The 15,122-nt window shown below is 34.7% G+C and overlaps 1 protein-coding gene across 1 annotated transcript in view; it reads right to left on the minus strand.

Annotated features, from left to right (window-relative positions):
- LOC145665877 (retinol-binding protein pinta-like) overlaps positions 1-15,122 on the minus strand; it is a 62,622-nt gene that overhangs the window by 13,178 nt on the left and 34,322 nt on the right. Inside the window, exon 2 of the mRNA XM_081732989.1 lies at positions 5,093-5,246. Within this exon, the coding sequence (XP_081589115.1) occupies positions 5,093-5,246 (154 nt within the window). The remainder of the gene's footprint in view (positions 1-5,092; positions 5,247-15,122) is intronic.

Below are 15,122 nucleotides of genomic sequence, written 5' to 3' on the forward strand. Positions count from 1 at the left end.
GGGGGTTTTGACCTAGACCCGATCAATACCTAAGAGGATGGTGAACATTTTGGTACTAAATAGCAACCGGTAGTCACTGCGGTTGTACACGATGGGCCTTGTGCAGAGTCGTTCCGACGCGTGATTAGTGTCATACTAGAGAATTCGACTAACATATGTTTCCTGCAGTAGTCAGACCGTTAGTATGACACTAATCATACGTCAAAATGACTACATAAGGCGGGATATGTTTTTCGTGTGTATATTAGATATTTGCTAACTTGGATAGTTTGATTTCACATTAACTAGAAATGTAAGTTTATAAGCAATAAACAAATCAAGATTCTCTTTTTAAAAAAGTTGGTAGTTCTTTTGGTTGGTAGCTCAGAGTAGGTAGCTCACAGTAGCTCAGAAGCTTCAAAAGTTTAGCTACCACTGATTTTGTGGGAAGGTCCCCTTTAATTTCGTGATCCTTGGCAAATGTCTGTAGTTTCTGAGTGCTCTTGTTACTTGTTACTATTTTTCGGCTAGCTAGGGACCCCCAGACCCCTGTATTTGATGGTCCTACGGCCTCGCACCTCATATTTCAGACTTTGTTTCCGTTCATCGCACGGGGAGATTGAGTTTATGGTATTATTCATTGCGAAAAATTTAAACGAATTTCAATCAAAGTGTAAGGACAAAAAAGAAGCATGTTGGCCCAAGTATAATCTGTGTTGAAACATTAATTTTCAATAGTTCACCCGTTTTCCTCTGATGATGAGACTGACAACCTGGAAGTTACTTTTATATATTTTTTAAAAAATACAAATTGACCCCTTCTCCGTTAAGAGTAGAATTTCCGGAAATACTATTGCATATGCCCATTTGTTTTTGAATAAAGAGTTTGTATACCAAATTCATATCCCTTACTGTCTCTAATCTTAAGGGATATCTAGATATGCACTGTAAAAAATTTCATAGGTAAATTTACAAAAAACGGTGGCAATCTGTTTGCCAAACCTCTACGTATATCGATTTACACCTATAAAGTAAAATTACTAATATAAAATGGTGTAAAATTACATTTTTATGAATAAAAGTATCATACTTTCTTATAAATTTACTGTAAATTTGTAAAAAAAAACGACAAATTTTGTAATTTAATCTAAGGAAATGTATATCAACTTACAAAATGAAGGGTAAATGATTTTACATTGATGTTTGGCAATTTAATTTCAATTTTTTTTTTTCAGTATGGTAATTTTGTTATAATAATTGGAATCTCCACTCTTTTTTCTTTCCTTCTAAGGGAAATGCCAGCAAACGCTGAAAAACGTCTTAAATTATTTAAAAATTAAAAGGCTAAATACCAACTTTCACGTCTCTAACCTTAAGGGATTTCAAGATATGACCATGTTATTAGAACAATTGTACTATTCCTTTTTTTTTTATCTTTTACTCCCCACTCTCTTTTTCCCGTATAGAGGATATGCAGAATGTCCAAAAATCTTTCCTCAGTCGTTGCACTGTCCAAACTTGAAATTTCAGCTCAAGCGGTTTGGCCTGGCTGTTGATCACTCACTAACTCAGAATGGCTTCTTTTATATGTAATTGTTTCATTTAATTCTGTTTCTTCTTTTGCGGATCTTGGTTTAATTGCACCATTTGCAATATAATACCATATGGCTCATGGATCCTGTTAAATTCGGCAATGGAAAATTTCTATGATGCCCTTCCCTTGATGTCCTAAATACGTGATTATTTTGCATAATAGTTAATTCAGCCCTATACAGCTTGTTTCAAAACAACACTGACAATGTTTCAGAGGTGATTTCTGACACCAAAACCAGACAAAAAGTATATGCCAACCTGGGTGCACAAATGCTTCCTTTCAGAGTTATAGGCTGCAGAAAACATGAAAAAGTGAACACTAAAGATCCATAGCTCCAATACTATAGAACCTCGTGTAGTCGGGTTACAACTCCACTTAGGAACTATTATGTGCTCTACCAAAATATTGAAGTTTCAGGATCATGCGGTACTTTCGCAACAATTTTTAGTTGGTGAGTACTTCAAATTATATGCACGTAGCCAAACTGCCTCTATAAACATTGTTACGGAAGTACCGCAGGATTCTGAAACCTGGATATTTGGATAGAGTACATAATAGTTCTTAAGTGAAGTCTTAACCCGACTACGGTAGGTCCCATAGTTTTGAAGCTATGAGGCTTTAAAGTTCAGTTTTTCATGTTTTCGGCAGCCTATAACTCCGAAAGGAGGTTTTTCTATACTTTATGACTTACCTTGATGTCAGGAATCACCTCCCAAATGTTGTCGGTGTTGTTTTGAAACACTCTGTATATGGCAAGGAAAATATTGGACAGCATTTGTTCTCGAACCAGTTGAGTTTCTAAACATATAGCAGGCCTATTTTGTCTTCCTAAATGTTTGTATATAATTGAAAACTAAAATTTATATTTCAATCATCTTACGTCAATAACTATTGGCTCAAATTACGAGAATGGTATCCAATCATTTGTATTTAAACAACTCGGACCGAACCATTAAAAAAAAAAAAAAAAAACAGTGCCGTTTTGTTGCTCCGGTAAGATCCTGTCCATCATTGCTGTGATCCAGCGTGTGATTGAATCATTATAGTAATGAAAAGTCACGATTATTTTTGGATCAAAAGATCCAATATATTTCAGTCAAAGAAATATTGTAGGCCTTATATCTGAAGAACTACATGGAATGTAGTCAAACCCAAAACTATCACTTAACTCAGTGTGATGTGCTTATTTCATTAAAAAAAAAAAAATACGAAAACTTGATTTAGGGGCCGTTCAAAAATTTTGTTGTCCTTGATCCAAAAATGAATCAAAAGATCCAATACATTTCAATCAAAAATTTTCTTGCAGGCCTTATATTTGAAGAACTACATATAGTGTAGTCGAATCCAAACTATCACTTAACTCAGTACGATGTGCTTATTCCGTAAAAAATACGAAAACTCAATTTAGGGGCCGTTCAAAAACTTTGGGGTCCCTGATGAAATAACTAATTATTGGCCAAGATCGCAATCTTTGGATACATTTTTGGATCATTTCTAAAATTCTTAGTCAAGATCGCAATCTTTTGGTCCATTTTTTGGATCATTCCTAAAATTTTTGTTAAGATAGTGTTGAGCTACACTTTTGTTCATTAATAATAAAATAATTCAAGTAGATTCACAGAAAAATTACAAGGTATTGTAATAATATTCTCGAGTCTTCAGTATCATACACGCCGAAAATAAGAATGTGATATTCAAGGCTTGACACGTTCGCGTTTAAATATTTACGGCCCACATGAAGAAAACTTGAAAAATGGTTCAGTGTTAAAATTTCCGGTTTTAGTTTTTTTCAAACAAATTTCAAGTGCAAAATACGTTTTTTTTTTTAAAAAAAAAAAAAGTGAATTGCAAAGTTGCAAATATAACCTTCTAAAAAACTGATATTTGATTCTCTTGTGGAGACAAATGTTAAAATCCTAATCTTCTGTTATTTGAACAAAATTGCACGAATAATTTATTCGAATAAACTTACAATTGTTCAAATAATGAACAATGATTCGACTTTTAATCACTCTGTTATATAATAAATTTTAAATACACTTCAAAACAATGTAAACCCTACCACAATCACATTTACCATTGGAATATACCTTCTACTAATCATATTATATTACTAGCTTTTGTAGGTGTAAAAGATCTTTATTTCGAATTTACGAATATACTAACTGAACCTGAGCTATTTACATAGCGCACAGTTCTAACATGAGCGTGAATCTCCTTCCCACTTCTCACTATATCTGTGCAGGTCCTTTTACGAACACAAGTAAAGGACAGGAAGACTCAAAAGGAGTGGATTGCTACAGAAAAACATATAAATGTAGCATTTTAATATATATAATGTTGGGGTGAGTTTGTTGCGAACTTGGAAAAGTGATAGATGATACCAATGCAAATATTTTTTTCTTATAATTCCATATCCGAGGACGTCTCATTGTGGATCCACAAGGCCTTCGAAGTTGCCAGCTTGCAATAGGTTTTGTCATTCAGATTAAAGCCAAGCGCCTGAAATGTCCATCAACCCGCTATACGCAGCTCCTCTACTGGTTGCCTTTCACAAGGGTATCAAACTTAACGTCCTAGTGGAAATATTAAACTAATAGGGTCAAAACGACGCCTAAAATGTGGAACAAAAAAATAAAGAGAAGTTTTGTTTGAAAATTTGAATGATAATTGGCAAATCTACACAAAATTTGAAATCAACCAGTGAAAACTACACGTTTCTAGCACTTGTGGTTTTCGAGATCTCATTGACGAAAGGATTGGCCACAAACATATAAACTTTTCTTGACCACAAATATATAAACCTAGCATTTTAATATATAGGTGCGGCACGACACGTTGTGTAATGGGCATCGACACAGGGGCGTCATTTAGGGGGGCAGGGAGGGGCAATTGCCCCCCCTCTGAGTTTGAGATTTATAAAGGTTTTATCAAAAGAATAGTAGTAAATCAGTGAAAAACGAGAAATTTTACTTAAATCAAGGGATCTTGCCCCCCGAAGCAAAATCTGAAATGACGCTCCTTGGACAGGAGCGCCATTTAGAACTCCAGGAAAGACAAATGCTCTTCCTAAGTTTAATCCATAAGATAATAATATATCAATGAAAAACCGTAAAATCTACTGGCTTGTACAAGAGTTTTGCTCACCCTCCCAACAAGTAAATCTGAAATGACACTGCAGGGCATCGATGAAACACCTAGTCGATGTATCAAGATTTCTATTGCTAAAAACCTACTTTAAAAATATAAATCATAAAATTGGAACTGGTCATAGGAAATTACGAATAACACCACTTCTATGCAGCCTACGTACATTTTGTTCTTACTTTTGTGCCAGTGTTGTTTCATAATAAGAAATGAATCACTTGTCATTCATTAGACGTAAATTGGACACTTATCAATGTTTTTTGTGTGGTAAAAAAAATAACAAGGAAATTGCAGAAATAATTATAAATATATTGATAATGAATTTACACAAAATACTATTCTTAATTAAGGACTGAAAGGGAAATTACCAACCTGTTCTGGCTTTTAAAGACGATTCTCCTAGAAGCCATTGTCGAATATTTTCTATACAATCTTCCCGTCTGTATTCTTCCTCGTGTAAACTTTCCCGCGCATATCTGCGAGCTTCCACAGGCAGCGTGCACACATATCGGTCTTGCATTGTGTTCTGTAAGTACAAAGTACGTGTTAAAACATTAATCGTGCAAAAACAAAAGACGACGACGCAGGAAACATAAGAAACTTTCACAAAAAGAAAGAAAGAAAAACTAAATCAAAACTTGAAGAGGAATTCCTTTGAAGAACACGTACAAAATTAATATGATTTGTTTCCTTTCTGTTACTGAAAATAAAGTATATGCTTAATATTTCCTTTGTGTTTCCACAACTGTATAGGCTAGTGTTTGCTAATTTCAATTCAAAGGAAAATGGCATTCGTGAAAGCAAAATGAATATCGTGTATTTCAAGGTCAAAGTCCTCACAGCGCTTTCTAACAAATTAAAAACTCATATCTTAAGAATATCATTTATTCTTTGTTAAAGAACAATATCGTATTATTTTCTAAATTATAATTATTAGTTGTTATCCCTTAAGCCTTTGGTCCGCCGTAGACTACAGGTCTTAATTAAAACCGTGCTTAATTAAAAGATCTAATTGTTAACGACTTTTTAAATTGCCTATCAGCTACCCCCCCACCAAAATCTACATATTGTATATATGCAATTAATCTAGAAGTTCGTTATACACAATAATGTGTTGATTTAAACCAGCGGCTCCCAACTTGGGGACGCGCCAGCCTGTGAAGAGGCGAGAAGACCAAACAGTGCGAGTGCGCTCTCTACAGTACACAGCGCTCATTTTTCACATCTGTACATGTCCCTTTACAGACACAAGTGAAAGACATCTTGATAAAAATCGGCAAAGGATAACATAAAGGGGAGATTTTTTTTCCATTATTTTTTCGATATCTCGCACTGTTTGCAAGATTTGAACTTACTTCCGGTTGGAGTTTCTAATTCAGTGACCAGTGTTTCCTTTCTTCCTGCATGCAGTATGTAATAAGCAAATACATCACACATATAATTAATTATAATGTCAGTGATATATTGTGTTCATTGGGCAAAACACTCCGAACAATAAAGATTCATCTTAGCCTGGAGAAATGGTTATCCTTCGGTTTTCATTATCATTTGCCCATGAAACAAACGCCTGAGAGATAGTGTTGTAAATAGAAAAAAAAACCGTTCGTATTTTTTCAGAAATGTACGTTTTTTTTAGAAAAAAAACATTGCCTCTCGTTTTTTTTTCTAAATTTCGTTTTTTTTTAATAGTCATTTGTAATGTATCTTACGTCATTTAAGTCTGAAGTATTTTTATGTAGGTGTAATTACCATAAAATGCAACATAAATTAAACACTAGATATTGATACGGTACAAATATTTTACAATTTATATGAGTAGCGTACCTACTAATAATCCGGGTTTCTGTACTGTTTCATTAATATCAACGAAGAAATAAAAGTATAAATGAACATTTGTGTGTTTCGTGAAAGTAGGCCTTTAATAAGTACGAAAATAATATCACGAACAGTATAAAATGCAAATAACTTGTCTAAAGGTAATAACTAACACTAATTTGCCTACTAGTATTTTTCTGAATATCATATATAAATAATTTGTCGACTAGATATATGATATGCATTGCTGGCTCTACCATATGTGCAACACGTGCATTTGCACGGGGCTGCATTATCTGTCATAAGTATCTTATTTAAAATAAATATTTCTTGTAGGAGACAGACTTCATGATCATGGTAGCCAAATTTACTAAGCTGATCTTCTATTTGAATACTACATTCATAAATTATGTTTAGGTCTCATTAGTTTAAGTCACATGATCAGTGCTAAAGCAAATGGTAAAATAAATCCCAGAATAAATTGCTTGATTGTTGTCAAATACAGGAACTCAATTCTCGAATGCCTGACTCCTTTGGTTAGTTATCAGAGTTCTGATATGAAAGCTTCTCTTGTCTTTGTCGCAAATAAAATCGTTATCACTGAAGGTGGAAACACTTTAAAAAAAAATAACAGATGTAGAAGGAAAATCAAGAAATAAAGGTAAAAGAGCTAGTTGCACTATAATTGCAAACTGATAGGTTGAGATTGAAACTCGATATTGAATTCTATAAAAAGGATTACCATCTTTCAGATGTATTTGCTTTATCTTTCACTAACATAATAGATTAATATTTAAAGAAAAAACAGACACAACAATATTGTATTTGTAGTAAGTATTTAAGCCTTTCTGAGTGCGAGTGTAGTTTCCCTCCCTTTCGTTGTTCTTGCTGGAGTAGCATACTTAAAATCGTGACTTTTAAGATTTGTTCTTTCTGGAGAAAGAGGGAGGCGGCAAATTACGTCATTGCACGGGCGACAAAATGGCCTAGGGCCGGCCCGATGATATGTACACTCATGTCCAAAATGACTGTCGTATATCTATAACTGTCTTCTTGTAAGAATATAATTTGATAATGATTTTGCAGGGTACTTTTAATACTGATGCTGTGTGTATAATCGGAAAATGTATATTTGTAGTAAATTTCAAAGGAAAAGAATTATAAATACGAAAATGTTGCTAAATGGACAAGAAAGTTTTATTTTCGTTTTATTGTTCTTATTTACTGCTGTTTTGACATTAAATTTGCCACATACATGTCTTTGCCCATTATACACATACTAACATTATAAGAAATACCAGGCGGATTCGTTATCAAATTATATTCCTACAACAACATATTTATAGACATGCGACAATAATTTTGGACATGAGTGCTACGTTAGAAAGAGCAAGTAGCAAAGATGGAGACTAGAGACCAGAAAGCTTTGTGTGTTATAATTTTGCAAAGACTGAATCTGTAGTTACAGTGCAACCGTCTGTGTGAATTGAATGTTTTGTGCCATATGGCGGAAAGTTTATGAGCCTTTCTCACCTATTGACTCAATGTGTGCCATGTGACGAATGAAGCTCACATCGAACACTTGAAGCAAAAACTGTTTGAGGTGTTCTTCTACTTGATGTATTGTTTATAACTGTGCGTAAAATGTAAAAAGTACTACGAAGACTTCATTCCCCGATATTCATTTTGAAACACTCTGCATTTCTCAGCATCAGTATTGGAACTAAGATGTAAAAAGGAGAGATTGTGATTGTTTACAACAACGATATTATTATTAGTCAAGACTATAAATGTACACTCGTAACCCTTTCGGACCCAGGTGGCCAAAGTTGCACATACGGGTGTCACTTTTTTTAACCCTCTCCTGTATGGTCACTAATTAATATATCGATATATATATATATATATATATATATATATATATATATATATATATATATATATATATATATATATTTTGTTTTTTTTTTTTGCCAAATATGGTTGGTCCATAGTTTATCATTTTAGTTTCTTTTTCTTCTGTGTGTCGAATTTCCTTCTCAAATTTCACCCCAGTCAAAAATTCGAGAATTTTCGAATTTTCTTTATTACTTTTCCCCTGTAACTTCATTCGTTGTAGAGAGACCTCCTTAAGACTTGTCAGGAAGATACGTCGGATGGAGACCTAATTGTTCACATCAATTGGACGGGCTTGCGCGCAGTGTTGCCAACTACGGAAATTAAAATCTCCTTAAATTTGGGTAAAAAAATTCGAAATTTTTGTTATAAACCGTACCTATACGTCCGAATGCAAGTCAACTTACGCCAGTCGAACATTTGTCCTTACTGAACAAACTCGGGTACATATTGTTACAGTAGGGTAATTAGGGGACGCACGAAAAATTCGGATTTAGGTTCTAACTCTTGATTTTCCCCTACTTTTCTGTTTATCGAAATATATTTTTGGTAATTAGAAGCATTGTTTCTTAAATATCGCCATGATACTTGTATGGTATATTAGTAATGTACCAGTGTTTATTTTAAGATAGTTTTCGTCTATCTGGTAGCAGTGTTGCCAGCAACGGAAAATTTTAATTCAAGATGTTAGGTGAAAATTACGTGTTTTGTCTATTATATCTCTCTTGTTGGCTACATAGGAAGAAAAGTACAAGTATCTGAAAGTCTTGTCTTTGCCCTTCACAATGCACTATAGAAAGTTTTAATAGGATAGTTAGGGGAAGTACAGTTGAAGTTTACAGTAGACCTTGTTCTCTAAGTGGAAAGATAACTGTGATTTTTTTAGGTAGACTGAAATATTTTTAATGACCTGCTTACTTTATTAGATATCGTCACAATACTTGTAGGGTATATTATAGGCAGGGTTGGCTGGTTTAAACCAAGGTGGTTTAAACCAGCTGGTTTTTTCAAAAAAACCAACTGGTTTAAAACAAAAAACAAAAGAATGTTCGTAAAAGTGTAAGTGTTTGTAAAACCTTGATGAACACACATTTGTGGGTTATCACGTTTCACTCCCGTATATTATTCGTATTATATTCAGACCTAAACTCCCCATTCATTACTCAAAAAGATTATACTACAAAAGCAACTTTTTTTTACAAGTTTATAAATGTTTATTTTGTGATTTTTTTGTAGTTGTTATTATTGTTATGTAATTGCAATCGGAGAAAAATTCTAAATATTGTTTCGTTTCAATGTTTACTATTGATAAAATACATCGAAAATGCCGTACTTTGTGTGTGTGGGGGGGGGGTGTCATACAGACCCCACGAGAGGCATTTAGTGAAATAAGTATCTTTGGTATCTATTTATGTGTAAATGAGTCTGAGCCAAAGTGGACTCAAATAATTCGTATCTTTATTCCCTTTTCTTATTGATATGCAGATTAAGTCGGTGTATTTCTTTAATTTGGACCAATAAAATTCGTTGTTAACTAACTTGAACGAGATTAGTTCTTCTGTACTCCGTCGTACTTTGAAATTGTTCATATGTAATTAATTCTGTGTAATGGTTTCACTTGTGCAACTGTTCATCTTTTTGTCCTTCTGAAATGACTCTTGACAGTTATATTAAGAAGCATGTAAAGATAAGTACAACGTATTTTTTTTTTTATCAGGATTCCTTCGTCAGTGAGTCGGCAGACGTATCGCATTTGTGGCCAATTAGTCCTGGTTCCGAGTTCAAATGGAGGACAATTTCTCTCGGATGTAACTCGAGAAGCGGTTTTTATTCCGCTTTAAGCTTATGTGACCACTTCCAGCATAACCCGGTTGTTGCATAATAACATCAAGGCGAAACAAACTTATTTCTGTCCATATATGATATGGATATATAGAGCAAATCATTTAAACCATAAAAACCTGGTTTAAACCAAAAAAACCTGGTTTAAACCAAAAAAACCGGTTTTTTTGGTTTTTTTAATAAAAACCATGGTTTTTGCCAACCCTGATTATAGGTATACCAAAGCTTCTTTTAAGATAGTTTGTGTGTGTCTGCTAACATTGTTGCCAGGTACAGAAAATTTTAATTTCCGATTTTAGGGGGAAATTTTGGAAAGATTCCCTTTTTGTCTCTATTATTTCCCTCTTTTTGGCTACATTCGAACAAACGTACCACTGTCTGAAAGCATCGTCCTTAGCCTACACAGCACACCAAAAAAAGTTTCGGTAGAATAATTAGGGGAAGTACAGTTGAGGCTTATAATAAACCATGTTCTGTAAATGGTGAGAAAATTGTGCATTTCTGAGTTAGAATGAGATTTTTTTAAAAAAAAATCATGCTTACTTTGTTAGATATCGCCATGATACTTGTAGGATATATTCTTAGGGTACCAATGTTTACTTTCAGATAGTTTACGTCTGTTTTATGGCAGTGTTTCCAGCCAAAACAATTAATTCCCGGTTTTAAGTGAAAAATTCGGCAAATTTCCCTTTCCCCTCTATTATTTCACTCTTGCTCGCTACGTTGGAACAAATGTACCACTACCTGAAAGACTTCTCTTTAGCCTACAGAACGCACCATAAAAAGATTCAATAGGATAATTAGAGAAGCTGTAGCTCCGGCATATCTGTTGATTTTTGCTTCTGAGGTGTAAAAAGTGTCAAAATTGCATGTGTATGGAAATAGAGATTTTTTTTCTCTCTTTGAATGGAAGCCAGCTACTTCAGGTTTTCACTGTACCTTGTCAACGTACCAAAGAATTTTTTTAGGTGACTTAGACCCATATGACAACAGTGGTGCTAGATACAAAAAAAATTGAAATTCGGTTAGGGAGTTTTTGTAAATTTTTACTCCTACGTTTTCCTCAGTAATTTACCACCCGTTCGCAACACTGCAATGTAACATACACCAAAAAATAGCCACATTCCTTTTCTAAAAAACAAGGTCTTAACCATATCAATAGGGTAAATGGTTTTTGAGCAATAAGTCACTAACTGACAAAGTAGGAAAACGCCAAAAATGATCTGGGTCCGAAAGGAATAATCACACGATTTTGCTCTTATAGGTACAAGGAAACAAACGATTTGTAAGTTACGAGGGCTTCGACTCAAGTTCTATTGATTATTTTAATAATCTTCATCATAAATCAATAAATAATAGCTGCCAGAAAAAAAAACAGACATTTGAAAAAAAACATGAAAAAGAACGATGTTTTTTATTGAAAAAAACTTTACAGAAAAAAACCGTTTTTTTTTACAACACTACTGAGAGATATACAATCCCTATACACAACTATGTGGTGTTGGAATGTATGACTCGTAGGATATGATGCACTACTTTTAAAAAATGTCAACACTGCCAGTGTACCCTTAAAAATGTAATAAAGAAATAACGACTATATATATTTTTTAAAAAATATTCAGTTAGAACTGGACAATCTACATAAAATTTGGAATCGACCAGTGAAACAGCACGTTTCTAGCATTTGTGGTATTGGAGATCTGATTGTCGAAAGGATTGGAGACAAACATAAACTTTTCTTTGGAGACAAACATATAAACCTAGAATTTTAATATATAGATTATTAGAAACAAACGTGAAACTATCGTATGTGTAATTAGAAACTAACGTGACACACAGCCTGACTTGTTAATCTTTGACTATTAGCATTTAAGAATAGGATACACTTCGCGTGCAATAGCATTAAACATTAAACATACTCGGGCCTCTGCTATTTGTTCTGTATATGGACAACCTCTATTCACACTTATACAGAGAAATATCGTTTTTTCATGACAAGATGGCCCTACAGGAAGACATAAATTACCTTATAGGCTGGTGAAATATGGCAATTGAAACTTAATAACATGAAATGCGACAGTGTTACTATTACTCTGAAAAAGTTTCCTGTTCTCTCTGAATACATATTAACCAGTGGTCGAAGTGAGACGGTATGCGGTGGTATGGTCTTTCAGTGATGAAGGCATACCGCCTCTGGTTTTGTAGCGACCAAGACATACCGTCACGGGAGAGTAGATGGTAAATACTTTAATACATCCATTTTTATAGATAGTAACTGATCATTGGCGCAAATCCCGGGGGGGACGAGGGGGACATGTCCCCCCCAATCTTGGACCTGGGGGGGACTGTCCCCCCCAATAATCTGATTTAAAAAGTGCTTTTTCGGATAAGTGTCATGATTTGTGTCCGACTGCCCCAAAGGAATGTAAGATGAAATTGATTTCTCTTGGCTTTTCCATTTTTTTAAAAAAAGAATCGTATTCTGTAGTATTTCAAACTGAACTTCGTGCTGTAGTGAGTTTAGTAGTCTCATCAATATGTATTAATTCCACTTCCGCTATTTGGGCACAAATTGCAATAAATGTCACAGGCGGATATGCCCCTCTCCTCATGCTGGAAAGTTGTCTCAGCTGTAGGTACGGGCACAAATTTCGGGGAAATAGGGAGACATGTCCCCCCCAACATTGAAACTGGAGGCTCTCCCAATAATCCGATTTGAAAACTGCTTTTTGCAGATAAGTGTGATGATTTGTGTCCGACTGCCACAAAGGAAAGTGAGATGAAATTTGTTTCTCTTGGTTTTTCCATTTTTAATGAAAATGAACGCATGCGACTGTGCGTGACGTAACCTGATATGAAATATTATCTCCTTTTCTCCCCTAGGCTCTAGCACACGAAGAGTATCTAGACTATCCAATGTCAGTAGAACCCATCTTTTCAGTAAATGCGCATTTAATCTATTTGTAGTATCAGCCTAGACATCTACTCATGCTTCGTAAGCTAACAAACTCTATAGCCTATGGAACCCGGAGGTTCAATGCCGCGTTCACAAAAGCTCTCCACTGACTTCTATTCTTAGCCAACTGGATCCAGTTTCTACTTTGTATTCCTATCTCTGCGAGATCCATCTTAATATTGTCTTCCTATCTGCGCCTAGGTTAGTCGTTTTCCGATTGGTCTTATCGCTAACACTTTGAAAGCGTTCCTACTTTCTTCCATCCTGGCTACATGTCCTGCCCACCTAAGCCTCCTAGAGTTGATGATCTTAACAATGTTTGGTAAGCCGTATAATTTACGTAGTTCGTCGTTATGAAGTTCCCATCATTCCCCATTCCCGTTCCTCTTGGTCCGAATATTTCTCTCGGGATCTTGTTCTCAAATACTTTCAGTCTATGCTCTGCACTCAGTAAGCGACCATGTTTCGAAACCATACAGAATAACAAGTATGATTATCGTTTTATACACTTTAAGCTTCAAATTCCTCGACAGAATTCGCGACGAGAAGAGGTTTTGAACTGAATAATAACACGAATTCCCTGTTTTTAGTTGACATTTAATTTCTTCGTGAATATGATTTTCGTCTGTTAATATTGATCCTAGATATTTGAAAGTATCCACTTTATCAAAAGTATTATTTAATATTTTAACACATACATAATTTGCCGTATTACGGTCCCGACGCACTTCCATGTATTTAGTTTTCTCTGCATTTACTTCTAAACCCATGTCCATGCAAGCGCGTCTAATAAGACCTCTGCATTTCTTTCTATTTTTCTCCTATCATCCCCTACTAAATTTACATAATCAGCGTACGCATAACCTGGTGAACACCGTTCAGCTCTAAGCCCTGGTTGCTATCTTTGATTTTCCTTATAGCGTATTCCAGGACAAAGTTGAATAATAATGGCGACAACGCATCTTCTTGTTTCAGGCCATTCTTAACGTCAAAGCTCGTGGCCAAAAATTTTCCTACCCGGACTTTACTTTGGGATTCATTTAAACATGCCTTAATTGATCTAATTAGCTTTTTCGGTATTCCAAATTCTGTAAGAACGTTGTACAATGTTTCTCTCCTAACCGAGTTATAAGCCTTTCTAAAATGAATAAATAGTTGATATACCGGACTACTGTATTCCCGCTTGTTTTCGAGTATTTGGCGAATGGTAAATATTTGGTCGATAGTTGATCGATTTCGTGTAAATCCACACTGATAATCTCCAAAAATGTCATCTGCGTATGGGGTCAATCTTGCTAATAGAATGTTTGAAAGGATTTTATAGGATGTTAACAGAAGAGAGATGCCTCGATAATTATTACAGTCAGTTTTGTCGCCTTTCTTGTGGATTGGAACAATGATTGATTCTTCCCACTCTTGTGGCAATTCTTCCTTGTTGTAGATAAGGTGAATGAGTTTGTGTATCTTGTTCCACAATTTTTTGCCTCCAGCTAAAATTAGCTCAGCCGGAATTTCGTTTACACCCGAGATTTGGGTTTCTTTAATTTCTTTATAGCAATTTTTACTTCTATTCGATTGGGTTCTGGAATATATGGTTCTGAGGTGTGTATCTTCCTTTCTCCATTAGTTTTTGGCTGCATGTTAAGCAAATCGTCAAAGAAACCTTTCCATCTATTTAAAATGCTATCTGTATCAGTGAGAACTGTTCCATCTGCTTTCTTTCATATATAAGAACGAGGTTGATAGTCTTTCTTAAATTCGTTGATCCCTTTATACATGTCCCGAATGTTTTTATTTTTACTATTATCTTCAAGTTCCTAAATTTTAGCTTTCAAAATATCGCGTTTCTTTGTTCTAAAAGTTTTGGAAGTTCCTCGCCTGATGTCTACGAAA

The sequence above is a fragment of the Thermobia domestica genome, chromosome 12, assembly GCF_964235325.1.
Source record: "Thermobia domestica chromosome 12, izTheDome1.hap1.1, whole genome shotgun sequence".
Classification (NCBI taxonomy): domain Eukaryota; kingdom Metazoa; phylum Arthropoda; class Insecta; order Zygentoma; family Lepismatidae; genus Thermobia; species Thermobia domestica.